The sequence below is a fragment of the Mandrillus leucophaeus genome, unplaced genomic scaffold (assembly GCF_000951045.1).
Source record: "Mandrillus leucophaeus isolate KB7577 unplaced genomic scaffold, Mleu.le_1.0 Scaffold191, whole genome shotgun sequence".
NCBI classification, from domain to species: Eukaryota; Metazoa; Chordata; class Mammalia; order Primates; family Cercopithecidae; genus Mandrillus; species Mandrillus leucophaeus.
The window spans coordinates 5804829-5823796 of NW_012101932.1; the positions used below are offsets into that span (position 1 = coordinate 5804829).

Genomic DNA, 18968 nt, shown 5'->3' on the forward strand with positions numbered 1-18968 from the left:
TTTTTTAAGATGGAGTCTCACTTTGTTGCTCAGGCTGGAGTGCAATGGTGCGATCTCAGCTCACTGAAACCTCTGCCTCCTGGTTTCAAGTGATTCTCCCTGTCTCAGCCTCCCAAATAGCTGGGATTACAGGCACCTGCCACTATGCCCAGCTAATCTTTTGTATTTTTAGTAGAGATGGAGTTTTGCCATATTGGTCAGGCTGGTCTCAAACTCCTGACCTCAGGTGATCTGCCCGCCTTGGCCTCCCAAAGTCTTGGGGTTATAGGCGTGAGCCACTGCACCTGGCCTCTGCTTTCTTTTCATTTGTAATTACTTGGCAAGTATTTGGCCGTAAAAAATGTTAAGCTCATTTTACACAGTTTCATCTTTGTTATGCCATTATTTTATGTTTTCAGTAAGTAATTTTTTAATGTCTTTCATAGAAGACCTGTTTGTATGTTTAGTTGAGTCTGTTATTAATAGTAAAGCACTTGTTTATGCTGGCCTAAGTCATTTGATAAAAGTGTAATTCATCCTAGTTAAAACATCAGTATTATGCTTAACTGAGTTCCTACTAAGAAATGTTTATGGGTTTGTCTGTTTTTTTTTTCTTTTTTTCTTTTTCCTTTTTGGGATAGGGTCTCGCTCTGTTGCCTAGGCTGGAGTGCAGTGATGTAGTCATAGCTCACTGCAGCCTCAAACTCCTAGGTTCAAGTGATCCTCCTGTCTCAGCCTCCTAAGTAGCTGGAACTCCAGGTATGCACTCCCACTCCTGGTTAATACTTTTTATTTTTTATATAAAAGACTGGGTGTCTCACTATGTTTCCCAGATTGGTTTTGAACTCTTGGTTTCAAGCCATGCTCCTGCCTCAGCCTCCCAAACTGCTAGGATTACAAGTATGAGCCTTCTTGACTGCTAAGAAACATTTGTATGTGGTCTTCATTTAAATTTGTCCTTCACAAAGAAAGCAATTTTAAGCATTTAAATTTTTAACATTATTCACTGCCTCATTACAAATGTATGTTCACACTAAATGAAGAGTTTTACTGAATAATCAATGGCAGAGACATTATGAAGAAATGTCTAGAAGGCACAGAGCATCATAGTTAAGAACAAGGGCTTTGAAAATAAAATGTCTGGGTCAGAATCCAAGCTGTGTCATTAACTACTTGGGTAACCTTAGGCAAGATATTTAACCTAGCTTGTGTCTCAGAAACTGTAAAGAATAAATAAATAAATAAATAAATAAATAAATAAAATCACTCAACCTACAGGGTTATTATAAGAAGACAATATAACACAGCACCATAGTTCTTACACGTAAGAGTACCTAAGTAATATTTGGAAGAGTATATAAAAAATATAATTCCTGAGCCCCATATTCAAAGTCAGATTCAGTAGAAGAAATTGAATTTCTAAAAAATTTACATTATTCTAATACTAAAGGTATTAAATTACAGTTGGAGAAACATAGGTTATGGTGCCAGATTCCTTGGGTTTGAATGGTGACTCTGCCATTTAGTATGTATTTCAGTAAGCTATATAACTTCTCCACGTCTGTCTTCTCATCAGAAAAAAAAATTAAAATATTAAAATTTTTAAAATTAGTACAACACCTGCAACATAGTCACACTCGACTAATGATAATAATTATTGTTCAGACTTCAATAAATGGTATCCAAAAGAGTTAGAATACAAACTGCAATAAATGTCTTCTTTTGCTTAAGTAATATACGGTTTAAAGAAATTAGTAATTTTAACCTTTCAGTGATCTTCCCACTCAGGCCATCCACAATCTCCAAAGAAACATCTCCTTGTGCCCAATTCAGACTCAGAAATTTGTATTCCAAGTTCATCTGAAGTGGATATGCAGAGGGTACTAAACTAATATGAGGTCTGTTGACTAAGTAAAACATTGGAAGTTTTGAAGTGAGTGCATCATCAACACGTTGCTTTATAGCGATTTCTAAGCCTCTGGTATCACTGCAATTCCCATCACCTAGAAAGCAAAAAGAAAACACTCAAGTTCAATATTAAAAGACCATTCCAAAATTTAAAAATAAATGAAATGATTGGAAATCATCCAAAGCCCATTTCTCTATCCTTTATCTTTCAACCTTCCCTTTCCTAGTTTTATTCTCTTAGCATCTACTCCATATTCTTAACTAGAACCAGAACAAGGTAATAACAGATTTTCCATTTTAAAAAAGACTCTGATACAGAAAATAATGAAAAGTCCCTCTACAGAGCATTAGCAAAGAGCCACAGCTGCTCAGAAACTGGTACTTTTGTACTGACTCAGAAAGAAATCTGGTACGTCCAGATTTGTCGACTGCATTATATCCCGATTTCTTGCAAGTACAGTTGACAAATCTGGATGAGAAACAATTGGTGAAAGGGAGTCATTTTCAAACATCTAAGGGCCACAAATTTTAACTTCTCCAATACCACAATGCTTCAATTTCACAACACAAAATAATTTAAAGAATGACCATTTCTGGTTAAAATTGTGCCAATACCAAAAGCTTTGAATTCTCAGTCATAATAATTATTGAAGGAGAAATCTCAAAAAAGATGCAATGTTACTACTAAAAAACAGTAAGCTGCATCAAACTTAAAACGGAAGTTAGGAAGCAGTCATTCTTATTTAAAAAAGAGTTATTCTAAAGCATATCTCTTTCTCAGAAGGTCAGAAGTTCTTGCAACAGAATCTTTGTAAACCACTGGACATATTTCACAAATGAAGTTTTGTGTCCTTATCATTAAAATTGTTGAGATGGTTACTAGGGCTGCATTATAACTATCTGGGCACTAGAAAATGATGTAAAAAGGACACGTACTGCTTTTGGCATCCTTTTTCTAAACACTTCCTTAAGTGTTTATCAAGAGTGACAAATGATCAAGACAAATGAAGAGTGACAAAAGAAAACTAATCAAATAAAAAATATACTTGGGCACAGAATAAAAGTTGGAAAATATAAGGTGTGAGGAATATTTAATATATCTACAATGAACAGTAGATAATGAGGATTTTTTAAAAGCCTAATGTATTTATCACACTCTGCAATGAAATAATGACAGTGACGTACCAAAAAAAAAAAAAAAGACATTTGGAAAAAGGAAGAAAAAAAAAAACCTGTAAGTCAAACTCCTCATGAAATGCTTTAAACATCAAATTGTTTACCTAGATGCTTTAATGGGAAGTATAAAACCTAATATAATAGAAAAAAAGTTTACAAATATTTTATTATAAATTTTACTTTTCCCTTCATATATGTGTGCACTAATAATTTACTATATCTGAGGTATGATTTTAATATATCTTGAGGCTCAATCTTGTTCCTAGAAAATAAATCTCTAACAGTATGCAATATAATTGAAAAATTTTGATTTGATTCATTCAAAAGGATCTGAAATAACATGAAACTCCAAGGTTAAAGTCAAAGGTTAAATCTAATCAAACACTACAGAAGACCTGACCTGACAATAATTCATACATATATATATATATGAATATATATATATGAATATCCAAAATCCAAATATCCAAAATTTGGAGATATATATATCCAAAATCTATCAAAAGCAGCAGCATGAAAAGTTATGAAAACTGGGGTGGAATTCAGGCTCTACCACTAAGCAAACTGACAGACTTTAGGCAAGTATTTTATTAACATTGTGAATGTGATCGGAAAAAGAAAAGAAAAAAGGAAAGGACTGAATAAGAGATTCCCTAAGGTTATCAGCTGCTTCTTAAAAGTCCACAAACTGTATTTAAAATGGATTTCTTCACTAGGAAGGATTCTCTACACTTCAATTATACGAATCAAATTAGTACATGAAAAGGACCTCTGGATGGAAATAACTTCTGGACAAACATTTTTGAAGTACTTAGGCAGAAAAATTTATTGTAATAGGGGTTACCAAATTTGCAAGATATATTGTAAAAAGCTTGAGAATGAATACAAATCTAGCTATTTTTTAATAGTCAAGAAAGAGAATTTTTTTCCAGATTACTCTGGATAACTTTCTATTTAAATATAGTCAACGCCCTTTTAATGCAAGCCTAGATCCCATGTTTTAAATTTAAAAATTCCACCACCATAAAATGACAAAATGAGTATCTACAGAATATCCACAGCATAAAATTTGTTTCTGCAAACTTTTTGAAAAGTAAAATAACGCTTTAAAATAATGTTGGGGTACAGAAAACTCCTCAAAATATGAAACTTCAGCATGCTGAGTGCTTCGAAAATTGAAAGGCCTCAGAAATAAGCTTCACAGCCAAGGTTTTTCTCTGATCTTTCCCTCATCTCCCTGTGTCACTGATCTTTCCCAAAGCACCAGAAGGAGCTCTCTCTGGAATTTCCTTATCCAGCTGGATGGTCACTACAACTTAAACGGTATCTTTATCCCACAATCTCTGCCTCCCACCTTTGGGATTCATTCATTCTCCCTGATAATTTATCATGAAACCAATAGCTCTACAAAACAGCAGATATGTGTTTTGACCTTAAAGTTTCATATATGCAAAAACTAATTTTATACTGATAAGTACAGAGGATTTGCTTAGTGAGCGAGAGGCCCAGGAGGTTATGAAATCTCACTCACCAACTAGTATACTGCTGATGTAAACTGGCTGTATAAAATGACTCAGCAATGCTCCCTGTACACCAAGCACTTCCCATCTGGTCAATTTGTCACTTGAGGACATACTGCTTATTCTATTAACACCATCTTTAGGACAGTAAACAGTCAGATAAATTTTGCCTTCAACAGCCACGTGGAGACAGAGTTCTTCATTGGCTTCAAATGCAGATATAGAATGTGGATTAAGACGTCTAGAGAAAGAAAAGAAAGTTTCTTCCTTTAAAAAACAAAGGTGACAGAACAAAATCTACCTGTACCTAAGAACTGTTCTCTAACATGTTTAACTTCCCAGTGTACATTTAATTCCAGTAACAGAAACAGATGCAAGAAAGTAAGGCAGGAATGGAGTGCCTTCATTCCACAATAGTCATATAAAACAGAAATGAACCACATTTAGAGCCTCCAATAGAGATATTTTTCATATTATTACCATTTTATGTCCCTTAAAATTCAAAGAAACACTAATTTTTATCCCTATCATAGTTTGTGAATTAGTTCCTTCCTCTGTATGAAATTTTTTTAAAACTACAAAATGAAAGAATGAAAAAAAGGAAAACTATTTTTCTTTGTCATCTTCATTAAAAATGCAAAATTATTTTTCTTTAAGTTTCTTTCTAGAGAACCCTGACCTCATTTTCAAAGGTGTTACTAGAGGGATATTTTTAAAAATATTACCCATGGTTACTTACCATTAGATGGTCAGACTTAAGGTGACTTTTACTGTCTTCTTTGTTCTTGTTTGTACTGTTTAAATGTTATGCTACCTGATATTCATTCATCAAAGCAATAATATTTTGGCCATAGGTTAAAGTTTTTCTTAACTCTCGTATTTGTATGTGAGTAGTGCACAAATCCACACTTCCTAAAGTTTATGAGGTCTTCAAAGTAGAAAGGAGCAGAAGATTTTTTTTACTAGCATAGCAAAAAAAGTGGTGAAGTACATGCAACTTTTAGGTACAGGTTGAGTGTTGCTTATCTAAAATGCTTGGAACTAGAAGTGTTTCAGATTTTGGTTTCTTCACACTGGAATATTTGCTTTATACATACCAGTTGAACAGAAATCCAAAAATCTGAAATATGAAATGCTCCAATGAGAATTTCCTTTGAGCGTTATGTCAGTGCTCAAAAAGTTTCCGATTTTGGAGCATTTTGAATCTCAGACTTTTGGATTTGGGAAGCTCAACCTGTAGAAGTAATAGATTAGATTGAGGGGAAAAGGATTTGGGGTCTCCTGCAGGCCACAAATAACAACTCAAAGCTGAAGAGAATATATGGGTAATTAGAATTTACATGTTCTATTTGCTGTAGAAAGTCAGATGTGTGGCATGGCCATCCTACTTGCTTTTAAAAACAACTTCTATAATACTTACAACTGTGACTTAATCTGGGCTGATCCTTTAGGCAACTGGTTCATGTAAAGGCAAATGTTGATATTCTGCTTAAGAGTGAGTAGATTAGAAGTTGGTTCTGTACAAAATATTGATTTTTCCATCATAGCAGGATTTTTGCTGTAGAAGAGCAGAAGTTGTCTGTAAAAGTACCTAAAATAAACGTTATAATTTTGTCAAGTAATAAATTTTATAAAAGATGGATCTCAATGAGCATCGTGTCCATATGTGTCACAAGCAATGTCCTGCGTGTCAAAAGTTTTGACACAGGTAAGAACTCCTAAATTAATCTTAGCTTTATTTAATGAAAAATTAAGGTTCTTGAAAGTTCTTAACTGGAGCCCAGTCTGCCCTGTAACCTAACCTAAAACACCATTCTTTCTCGACTACTCCACTTCTGTTTCACATTAGAGTCTTCCAACTATCATCTTCGGCAAAAGACTCATTTCTCTACTGATTCTTCCCTTCTTCCTCAGACAGTTCTGCTCCCAGTCTCCCAGATGAAGTGCCAACTTTTTGCCTTACTTCTATTTCCCCTTCCCTACCCAAACAAATAACTACAAAAATGACAAAAACTGTGGTCCCTGCTCCTTAATAGTTTTAAAGAAAAAAATACAAGAGCATAGGAACAATACAATGAACACCATAAGTTGTATTAAGAAATGAAGCAGATATAGTTACCGATAATTTATTGTATGTTTCAAAATCACTAAATGAGTGGAACTGGAATGCTCCAAACACAAAGAAATGAAAAATGATTGAGGAGAGGGATATCCCAATTACCCTGACTTGATCATTACACATTTAACGGTTGTATCAAAATATCACATTTACCTTATAAATATGCACAACTATTATATATTCACAATAATCAAAAATTTTAAAATTCAAAATTTTTTTTTTAAAACAGGGAAGCAGATCTCCTGAAAGACTACAACTAATCAAATCAAGGACAAATACTATTTTGCTTATTTAATAAACCATGACTTTAAGATATACTCCCTTGAATCCCATCATCAAAAATATACAGTAAAAATTAAGCAACAGTATGTAAAAACGCCAAGCACAGGAATAAGTAGGAATAACACAAAAGAGGTAGCTTTTAAAGAGGTCAAATAATTCCATAAGCACTGACAGGGGGTGGAGGGCAATGAGATGCATTACCCTCATAGTCTTGCTGAATAACTTTTAGGATTATAGGATTCCTCATTACTAGAGATACAAATTTATATTTTTTCAGGTACACGTATCTAAATTTATTTTAAAATACTCTACTGAAGAAAACACCAACACAAAAAGTGAGAATGCAGAGATTTAACAAGGACAGCAGAATGCTAATAACTGTTGAGGGTGAATGAGAATTTGCTATCCTGTTCTCACTTGAGTGTCTTTGAACACATCCATAAGAGGCTGGGTGCAGTGGCTCACCCCTGTAATCCCAGCATTTTGGGAGGCCGAGGGGGGTGGATCAAGACCAGCCTGGCCAACATAGTGAAACCCCGTCTCTACTAAAAATACAAAAAAATAGCCGGGCGTGGTGGCAGGTGCCTGTAATCCCAGCTACTTGAGAGGCTGAGGCAGGAGAATTGCTTGAACCTGGGAGGCAGAGGTTGCAGTAAGTGGAGATAGCACCACTGCACTCCAGCCTGGGCAACAGTGCGAGACTCCGTCTCAAAAACAAAGAAACAAACAAATAAAAAACACAAAAAAATGCCCAAAACATCCATAAGTAAAATAAAAAGTCATTTTAATGGTTTAAAGAACTAAAATGAATAAGATCTAGTATTTCATGGCACAACAGGATGACAATAGTCAATAATTGTACATTTTAAAATAACTAAACGAGTATAATTGAAATCTCTGTAACACAAGACAAATGCTTGAGTTGATACATACTCCATCTACCCTAAAGTGATTATTGTGCACTGTATCAAAATAGCTTATGCACACTATAAACATATACACTATATACCCACAAAAATTAAAAATAAGAAATTATAAAATTTAAAAAAGAATTCCTAATTTAGTAGGAATAAAGAGGAATTAAAAACAAAAAATAACCAAAAGCTGGTGGATATTATGAGAAATAGCACTCATTTCCCATGTTATATGTTTTCATATGAACTGACTTGCAAATTCCTTTCTTTCCCACTTGCTATTCATTCCTCTTGTAAAGAACAGAGTGACTGAGTCTGGAAAAAGAAACTAGGCATGCTCACCTAAGCCCTTTTCTCTCTCTCTCTTCAAGATACGCCAGTCTCAAGAATCCCTTATCTATACTCTGCTTTATGGTAAACTTTGCATAATCCTCATGAATGAAAACCTGTTGGTTTCTGGTGCTGTCCTTGGATAAGTATGGCTATTCAGGGGTGAAATAAGACCAAACCTACTGAGTGTGGATCAAAAGCTATACTTTTCAGTAACTTTAGTCATAAAAAAAGTGTTATTTTTATCTTTCAAAAAAACATATTGTAGGATTTTTTTTTTTTTTTTTTTGAGACAAGGTGTTAGTCTATTGCCCATGCTGGAGTGCAGTGGAGCAGTCTTGGCTCACTGCAACCTCGATCTTCTGGGCTTAAGCAATCCTCCCACCTCATCCTCCAAAGTAGCTGGGACTACAGTTGCGTGCCACCATACCTGGCTAATTTTACTTTTGTAGAGACTAGGTCCCACAATGTTACCCAGGCTGGTCTCGAACTCCTGTACTCCAGCAATCCTCCCACCTTAGCTTCCCAACGTGTTGGCATTACAGGTGAGAGCTACTGTGCCTAGCTGACTGTAGGATTCTTAAAACTGAGTTTGGCCAGGTGCGGTGGCTCACGCCTGTAATCCCAGTACTTCGGGAGGCCAAGGCAGGTGGTCACCTGAGATCATGAGTTTGAGACCAGCCTGACCAACCTGGTGAAACTCTGTCTCTATTAAAACACAAAAAATTAGCCAGGCATGTTGGCGCATGCCTGTGATCCCAGCTACTTGGGAAGTTGAGACAGTAGAATAGCTTGGACCTGGGAGCCAGAGATTGCAGTAAGCAGAGACTGTGCCACTGCACTCCAGCCTGGGCAACAAAAGCAAAACTCCATTTCAAAACAAAACAAAACAACAAAAACTGAGTTCAGGTCTTAATAATAGAAGCCACTAAAATCCACAGGGTAGACATTGGAGTTACTATGATAAATGTTCCAAAGATGACATGGAATTATTCTGATGACTTAGATAAGAATATGTGACATCCTTGGCTCTATGATCAATAAAATTCCATTTGTAAATGAAGGCATTTATATGAAGTTACTCTGGGCTGAGGGCATTCATATTTAATAACATTAATACATGTATTATCTTACCTAAGAAGAGACCTTCTTGCTGTAACAACAGCATGAGTGTCATGCAATACTCTTCCATTTGGCTTAATGTCCTGGCTGTAATTATATTCACCTGTGCCTATAGCTACAACCTCATGCTGTCCAGCTGAAAGAAAAAGGCAGACAGTAGAAGGTTAATTTAACCTCTCTCTTCTCTACGTTCAACTCTTACGTCTATCTCACCATTTTTAATTTAGTAGAATATATTAACTGAAAAGATGAAAAAATAATTCCACAATTTAAAATAAGAGTCTTAGAGTCTTCTAAGAAGCAAAATTAAAAAGTAGTATCTCAATGAAAAAGGTAGATGTTTTATAATACTTCATCTAAACTTTTACCACAATCAACAGAATTACCAAATGTCCTTGGCTTTCAAATATGGCTTTCTATCTCTTCTAAATCTAGATGTATTTGATCTTCTAAGACACTTCATTTGCCATTCTGCTTCTGTCTTAAATTATCTGTATTTAATGCCTCTAATTTATCTATATTTAATGCCTCTAATTTTTCTTAATCCACTCAAACTCTATAAAACAAATTAGTTTCTTACTTTGTTCTACTGAAGCTGCTTTCTTAAAAACAAACAAACAAAAAAAACCCTATGCTTTTTCCAGTAGCTTTGTTCCATTCACATTTTGCTGTGCCCTGCTTGAAATCTTCTGGAAATTCTATGCTCCAAAAATACACAATTCAAATTGGCAGTCTTTTTTCCTCTCACATTCTAATTAGGCCTTTCCATTGCCCAGTGACTAGATCACTCCTTTCCCCCCCATATTTCCCTTTGAATATCCTCCTCATTCTTTCTCTTACTTCAGAAAATCTTGAGTTTTCGTTTTTCAAACAAAGTTCAATTCTACATTCACAACTACCTAATGGATTTTTACTATTAGGCTGGTGCAAAAGTAATTGCAGTTCTTTTTTTTTTTGGCACCAACCTAATAATTCAGCAACAATTGCTGAGGTGTTACCAAGTACCGGGCACTAAAGTAGATGTTAGGAATAAAATGTTGAGCAAGACATACCTCCATTAGGCTTACAGCAGAAGAGACAGAAAAAACATTAAACAAACCCCAAAGTGTGATAAGTGCTTTGAGGGAAACAATTATGAGGCTTATGTGAAGATAATGAGAGAAAAGCTTATTTTATGCAGACTAGTTGCAGAATTCTTCCCTAACGAGCTGAAATTTAAGCTTCAGCACCAGCGAGACAAAGGGTATTCTAGTCAAAAGAAATAACACATGCACACCACCCTGGGCAAAGACAGAAGACTATTTCTCTCCTGGGCAAAGAGAGAAGTATAGCTAATCTAATAAGTAGGGTGAAGGGAATGGTGTAAGATGAAGTTGGAGAAAGAGGTGTTATATAGTACACTATGCTGAGAAGTTTATGGATTTTTACCAAAGAGCTATGGGGAAGCTACTGAAGTAAAAACCAACCTGGATTACATTTCCTTCCTACAAAGCAAACAAAATAATTGACAAAATAAAAAGACAACTTACGGATCAGAAGAAAATATTTGCAAAGCATATCTCCAATAAGGGGTTAATAGCCAAAGTATATATATAACTCCCACAACTCAATAGTAAAAAGCAAGTCACTTGATTTAAAAATGGGAACAGAACCTGAACAGACATTTTCTTCGACAGAAGACATACAAAGAGATATATGAAAAGGTGCTCAACATTACTAATCACCAGAGAAGTGCAAGTCAAAATCACAATGAGATATTCTCACCCGTTAGGAGGTCTATTATAAAAAAGTCAAAATGTAAGTTTTCACGAGGATGTAGATAAAAACCCTTATACGTTGTTGGCAGAAATGTACATTTTTATAGGCATTGTGGAAAACTATGGAGATTCCTCAACAAAATAAAAATACAACTTGCCATATAATCCAGCAACCCCACTTCTGTGTATATATCCAAAGGAAGTGAAATTAAGATCTGAAGAGGTATCTACACTCCCATGTTCACTGTTGTAGCATTATTCACAACAGCCAAGATACAGAAACAACCTAAATGTCTCAATAAAGGAACAGATAAAGAAACTATGACATATATATAATAGAATGTTTTTCAGCCCCCCCCCAAAAAGAAGAAAATTCTGCCATTTTCAACAATATGAATGAATCTGGAAGACATTATGTTAAGTGAAGTAAGCCAGACACAGAAAGACAAAACACTGCATAATCTCACTCATATGTGGAATCTAAAAAGGTTGAACTCATAAAAACAAAGGAGAACGGTGGTTACTAGTGGTTAGAAAGAAGGGGAAATGGAGAGACATTGATCAAAGGGTACAAACGTGGAGTTGTAAAACTAATAACTTCTGGAGACCTAATGTAGAGCATGGAGACTACAGTTAATAGTAATGCATTGTATATTTGAAATTTATTGTCAATATTGTGGGTGGTAGGGTGGAGACCAGGTAGACCAGAAGGGTATTGTGGTAGAAAAAACAAAGAGTGGTAAACGGTGTTACATGTTTCTGGAAAGTCAAGTGAATAGGTAACAAAATCCACTGGATTGTGCAACATGCAGGCAGTGGGTACCTTGGCAAGGCTAATTTCCAAGAAGTAGTGGAGAAAAAGAAAAAACTAAGTTGAAGCAAAAAGTAGACACAGTGGCTGTCAGGAGCTTCTTGATGAAGTCTGGCTACAAAGTCAAATAAATAATGACTGGATTAAGTAGAAAGGTGTCATAGGCTTAAAGGAGGGTTTGTTTTATTTTTAGGATGGAAATTTGGGAAGCCAGGCTTTCCAGGATACTGAAGAGATGAAAGCAAAGATATATTATTCAGGGACACCTGGGCACAGACTCTACTTTCATTCCTAGGATAGGGATGTCACGCTATGAATGGTGAATCTGACTCAATAACCAGGTCTGTAAACCTTCCCTTAAATAGAATTATATAGTGTCACTATAAGTTCCAGAATGGTGACATAAGCTCTCAGTTGTAAAGGGTAATAATGTAGCAAATAACTCAGCTTCTTTCTCAGCTCTGTAACTCAACTTGCAATGCTTCAGGGCGATACTCAAGTTTGTTATTGCCAGTAAAAGAAGAGTTAACCAAAAGAAGGAATTTATCAAGATGTGAGAAGGAATGGAATCAGAATTCAAGTAGAAGAATTAGCCTATAGGAGTGGTGATGCTTCCTCTACTGTCACAGTAGAGAAGATGGATACAAGTGCAGGAAAGTATATAGATTTGGTGGCAGTGGAGGGAAGGACATTTAGATTTGATACCTTCTTATAGACCCAATTAAAAATAATAAGGTGATTTTTGATGGGGGAAAATGGCAGATAGGACACAGGACTAACATGCAGCTTCCACTTGGACGAACAGAATAGTGTATGGAGACTCACATCATGAACTTTTGCTCCAAGAACCACTGCAGGAACATATCAGGAAAACCAAAGGAATTCACAGACCCTTTGAAAGAAGTAGCTTGCCATTGCAAACTCTGTGAGACAGCTGAAAAACTGTGAGTTCCCAAAGTGTGAGGTGGGGAAAAGTCTACCTCTGAACACACATTGGGGAACATAAAAATCCAGATCACAGGTGAAGGATTTAACTTTACCTAGAGATGAAATAAATTTAGGGAGCCAAGCAAAATAGAAGACAAACAGCACGAAGAGCCCTGTAGGAGATCCCAGTTCCCAGCCCATTGAAGTCATCCCTGGCTTTATCTCATAGGGGTCCTTGGATAAGGCAGCCAGTGGGACTGGGAAGGGGCCACAGGTTAAAGGAAGCTTCTAGCTGAAGTTTGTAATAATTTTGACTGAGTGCAAATTTTCCTGAGCAAAATCCATGGGGGCGAATGGGAAGTGCAGATAGGAGTGCAGAAGCCACACCCTATGACAGGCTGCAGGCCTGAAAGCCCTGCTTGCTTTCTCAGTGGGTAGGATTATAGCCTCGGGCCAGATCTCAGCCCTGCCTGCTGCTGCCTGAATATAAACTGAGCTCTGTTGGTGGGACACTGCAGGAGTGAGACTGGCCTTGTTGGCTGTGTAGGGGCTGGGTGAGGCCTGTCACTGTTAGCTTTCCCCAACTACCCTGGTGACATGTATGACACAGTAGAGGCAGCCATAATCCCCCTAAAACATAACTCCATTGGCCTGAGAACCATCCTGCCATCTCCCACAGTGGCCACAGCACAAGGAGAGTCTGAGCTCAGACCCGCCTAACCCTGCTCCTACCTGATGGTTTTTCTCTACCTGCCCTGGTAGCCGAAGACAAAAGGCACTCTTGGGAGCTCTACAGCCCCATCAGTTGCCAGAGAAACCTGAATACTTATCCTGGCTAAGGTAGGGCAAGCTTATATCCCCCCGTTCTCTGAAGACAGCTGGTGCTCCCTTGAAAGTGCCACCTCCTGGCTGGAGGCCAACCAACTCAAGTCATTACAGCAACTCATAACAGAACCACCCTGCTCCAAAGAAGGAGAAAACAACAGCTAATTTCACCTCCTGCAATGTGCTGGCTAACCAGAGGTCCTGAGTCTGTCCATGTGACAACTTCACTGCTAGCATAGCCAGCATTTGAGAAAACCAGCACACTAAACAAAACTATAACCAAGGATTCCCACAGAGTCCACTTCACTACCCTGCCACCTCCACTAGAGCAGGTTCTGGTATTCATGGCTGGGAGATCTGAAGATGGATCACATCACAGGACTCTTTGCAGACATTCTCCAGTACCAGTCCGGAGCCTGATAACCCGGCTGGGTGGCTACACCCAGAAGGGCAATAACAATCACTGCAGTCTGGTTCTCAGGAAGACTCATCCTTAGGGGAAGGGAAGAGTACCACATTAAGGGCTCACCCAATGGAAAAAAAGAATGTGAAGAGCAGGCCTTGAGTTCCAGATATTTCCACTGAAACAGTCTCCCCAAATGAGAAGGAACCAGAGAAGTAAATCTGGTAATATGATAAAACAAGATTCTATAACATCCCCAAAAGATCACATTAGCTCTCCAGCAATGCATCCAAACCAAGAATAAATCACTGAACTGCCAGATAAAGAATTCAGAAGCTTGATTATTAAGCTCCTCAAAGAGGTGCCAGAAAAATGTGAAAACCAACTTAAAGAAATTAAAAATATATATATAGGGTATGGATGAAAAAGTCTCCAGAGAAAAAGCTATTATAAAGAAAATAAAATCACAACTTCTGGAAAAGACACACTTAGAGAAATACAAAATGCACTGGAAAGTTTTAGCAAGACTAGAACAAGTAGAAGAAATAACTTCAGAGCTCAAAGACAAGGCTTTTGAATTAGCCCAATCTGACAAAGACAAAGAAAACAGAACTTAAAAAAATGAACAAAGCCTCCAAGAAATTTGGGATTATGTTAAATGACCAAACATAATAACTATGGTGTTCTTGAGGAAGAAGAGAAATCTAAAAGTTTGGAAAACGTATTTGAGGGAAAAATTGAGGAAAACTTCACTGGCCTTGCTAGAGATGTAGACATCCAAATATAAGCAGCTCAAAGAACACCTGGGAAATTCATCACAAAAAGATCATCACCCAGGCACAAAGTCATCAGGCTATCTAAAGTCAAGATGAAGCAAAGAATCTTAAGAGCTATGAGAAAAAAGCATCAGGTAACCTATAAAGGAAAATCTATCAGATTAACAGATTTCTCAGCAGAAACCCTACAAGTCAGAAGGGATTGGGGTCTTATCTTTAGACTCTGTAAACAATAATCATCAGCCAAGAATATTGTATCCAGAAAAACTGAGTTTCATGAATGAAGGAAAGATAGTCTTTTTCAGACAAACAAATGCTAAGAGAATTCACCACTACAAAGCCAGTATTAAATAAATGCTAAAAGGAATTATGGATCTTGAAACAAAATTATCAAAATACACCAAAATAAAACCTACTAAAAGCATAAATTTCACAGGGACTATAAAACCATAACACAATTAAAAAAAAAACCACCCGAAGTATTCAGGCAACAACTAGCATGATTAATAGAACAGTACCCCATATCTCAAGACTAATATTGTATGTAAATTGCCTAAATGCTCTACTTAAAAGATACAGAATTGCAGAATGGACAAGAACTTACCAACCAAGTTTCTGCTGTCTTCAAGAGGCTCACCTAACACATAAGGACTCATATAAGGTAAAGGGGTGGAAAAAGACACTCCACGAAATGGAAACCAAAAGCAAGCAGGAGTAGCTATTCTTATACCAGACAAAACAAACTTTAAAGCAGTAGCAGTTAAAAAAGACATAGAGGGATATCATATGATGATAAAAGGATTAGTCCAACAGGAAAACATCATAATCCTAAATATATATGCACTTAATATTGGAGCTCACAAATTTATAAAATAATTACTACTACTTAAGAAAAAAGATAGATGGCAACACAATAATAGTGGGGAACTTTAATACTCCACTAACAACACTACACTGGTCATCAAGACAGAAAGTCAACAAAGAAACAATGAACTTAAACTATACCCTACAACAAATGAACTTAGCAGATATTTACAGAACATTCTACCCAACAACTGCAGAATATACATTCTATTCATTAGCACATGGAATATTCTACCAGACAGACCATATGAGAGGTCACAAGTCTCAGTAAATTTAAGAAAACTGAAATTATATCAAGTACTCTCTCAGACTACAGTGGAATAAATTTGGAAATTAACTCCAAAACAAACCCTCAAAACTATACAAATATATGGAAATTAAATAATCTGCTCTTGAGTGATCTTTGTATCAACAATGAAATCAACATGGAAATTAAAAAATTATTTGAACTAAACAATAATTGTGACACAATCAATCAAAACCTCTGGGATACAGCAAAAGTGGTGCTAAGAGGGAAGTTCACAGCATTAAATGCCTATAAAAAAGTCTGAAAGGGCACAAACAGACTAATCTAAAGTGACACCTCAAGGAACTAGAAAAACAAGAACAAACCCAAACCCAGCAGAAGAAAAGATATAATAAAGATCAGGGCAGAAACAGATAAAACTGAAACAAAAAACACCAAAAACAAAAGATAAATGAAATGAAAAGCTGGTTCTTTGAAAAGACACACAAAATTGATAGACCAGTAGTGAGATTAACCAAGAAAAGAAGAGAGAAGATCCAAATAAGGTCAATCAGAAACGAGACAGGAGATATTACAGGTGATGACACCAAAATACAAAAGATCATTCAACGTTACTATGAACACCTTCACATGCACAAACTAGAAAACCTGGAAGAGATGGATAAATTCCTGAAAACAGACACCCTCCTAGATTAAGCCAGGAAGAAATAGAAACTCTGAACAAACCAATAAAAAGCAGTAAGAGTGAAACCATAATTTTAAAAATGCCAACAAAAAAGTTCACAACTGGATAGATTCACAGCTGAATTCTATCAGACATTCAAAGAAGAATTGCTACCAATCTTACTGAAACTATTCCAAAAACGGAGAAAGAGGGAATGCTCCCTAAAACATTCTATGAAGCCAGTATCACCCTAATACCAAAACCAGCAAAAGACATTAAATAAAAGAAGAACTAAAGACCAATATCCCTGATGAACATAGAAGCAAAAATCCTCAACAAAAATACTAGCTAACTGAATCCAAGAGCATAAAAAGATTATACACCATAATCAAGTGGGTTTCATACCAGGGATGTAGGGATGGTTTAACATATGCAAGTCAATAAATGTGATACACCACATAAACAGAATTAAAAACAAAAATTATGTGATCATCTCAATAGATACAGAAAAAGCATTTGACAAAATCCAGCATCCCTTTAACATTAAAACCCTCAGTAAAATTGGCATAGGAGGGACATAACTTAAGGTAATAAAAGCCATCTATGACTAACACACAGTCAGCAATACTGAACAGGGAAATGTTCAAAGTATTCCCCCGAGAAAGAACTGGAACAAGACAAGGATGCCCACTCTCATCATTTCTATTCAACATAGTACTGGAAGTCCTAGCCAGAGCGACCTGACAAGAGACAGAAATAAAGAACATCCAAATCAGTAAAGAGGGAGTCAAACTGTCACTGTTCACTGATGATATGATCATATACCTAGAAAACCCTAAAGACTCATCCAAAAACCTCCCAGAGCTGATAAATGAATTCAATAAAGTTTCAGGATACAAAATCAATGTACAAAAATCAGTATCTCTGCTATGCACCAACAGTGACCAAGCTGAGAATCAAATCAAGAACTAAACCCCCTTTACAACAGCCCAAAAAAAAAAAAAAAAAATAGGAATATACCTAACCAAGGAGGTGAAAGATCTCAAGGGAAACCACAATACACTGCTGAAAGAAATCAGATGACAGAAACAAATGGAAACACATCCCATGCTGAAGGATGGGTAGAATCAATATTGTGAAAATCACCATACTGCCAGAAGCAATCTACAGATTCAAAGCAATTCCCATCGAAATACCATGATTGTTCTTCACAGAACTAGGAAAAATCCTAAAATTCACATAAAACCAAAAAACAACCTGCATAGCCTAAGTAAGACTAATCAAAAATAACAAATCTGGAGGCATCACATTACCAAACTTCAAACTATATACTACAAAGCTACAGTTACCAAAACAACATGGTATTGGTATTGATATACAACTAGGCACTCAGAATAATGGAACAGAATAGAGAACCCAGAAATACAACAAAATACTTACAGTCAACTGAACTTTGATACAGCAAACAAATACATAAAGTGGGGAGAGGACACCCTATTCAACAAATGACTCTGGGATAATTGGCAAGCCATATGTAGAACAATAAAACTGGGTCCCTCATCTCTCACCTCATACAAAAATCAACTCAAGATGGATCAAAGACTTAAATCTAAGACATTAAGCCATAAAAATTCTAGAAGATAACATTGGAAAAACTCTTCTACATTTTGGCTTAGGCAAAGAGTTCATGACCAAGAACCCAAAAGTAAATGCAACAAAAACAAAGATAAATAGATGAGGCTTAAACTAAAACACTTCTGCACAGCAAAAGAAATAATCAGCAGAGTAATCAGACAACACACAGAGTGGGAGAAAATCTTTGCAAACTATGCATCTGACAAAGGACTAATATCCAGGGTCTACAAGGAACTCAAATCAGCAAGAAAAAAACAAATAATCCCATCAAAAAAAAATGGGCTAAGGACACGAATAGACAATTCTCAAAAGAAGATATAAAATGGCCAAAAATTATATGAAAAAGGGCTCAACATCACTAATTATTTAGGAAATGCAAATCAAAACCACAATGCAATGCCACCTTACTCCTGCAAGACTGGCTATAATTTAAAAATTAAAATAATAACGGATGTTGACGTGCATGTGGTATAAAAGGAATACTTTTACAATGTTGGTAGGAATGTAAACTAGTACAATTTCTATGGAAAACAGTAAAGAGATTCCTTAAAGAACTAAAGGTAGAATTATCATTTAATCCAGCAATCCCACTACTGGGTATCTACCCAGAAGAAAAAAAGTCATTATATGAAAAAGACACCTGCATACACATGTTTATAGCAGCACAACTTGCAATTGCAAAAATATGGAACCAGCCCAAATGCCCATC

General features: G+C 36.2%; 1 protein-coding gene across 3 annotated transcripts in view; it reads right to left on the reverse strand.

Moving 5' to 3' along the window:
- The window catches only part of ADAD1 (adenosine deaminase domain containing 1 (testis-specific)), a 51046-nt gene that overhangs the window by 12286 nt on the left and 19792 nt on the right, over nucleotides 1-18968 (reverse strand). For 2 of the 3 annotated variants that reach the window (XM_011978259.1, XM_011978257.1), the window contains exons 7-10: nucleotides 9363-9486; nucleotides 6004-6174; nucleotides 4595-4824; nucleotides 1745-1982 (exon numbers count right to left, since the gene is read on the reverse strand). In XM_011978259.1, coding sequence (XP_011833649.1) covers nucleotides 1745-1982; nucleotides 4595-4824; nucleotides 6004-6174; nucleotides 9363-9486 — 763 coding nt within the window. The remainder of the gene's footprint in view (nucleotides 1-1744; nucleotides 1983-4594; nucleotides 4825-6003; nucleotides 6175-9362; nucleotides 9487-18968) is intronic. The other variant, XM_011978258.1, reaches the window with a different exon arrangement.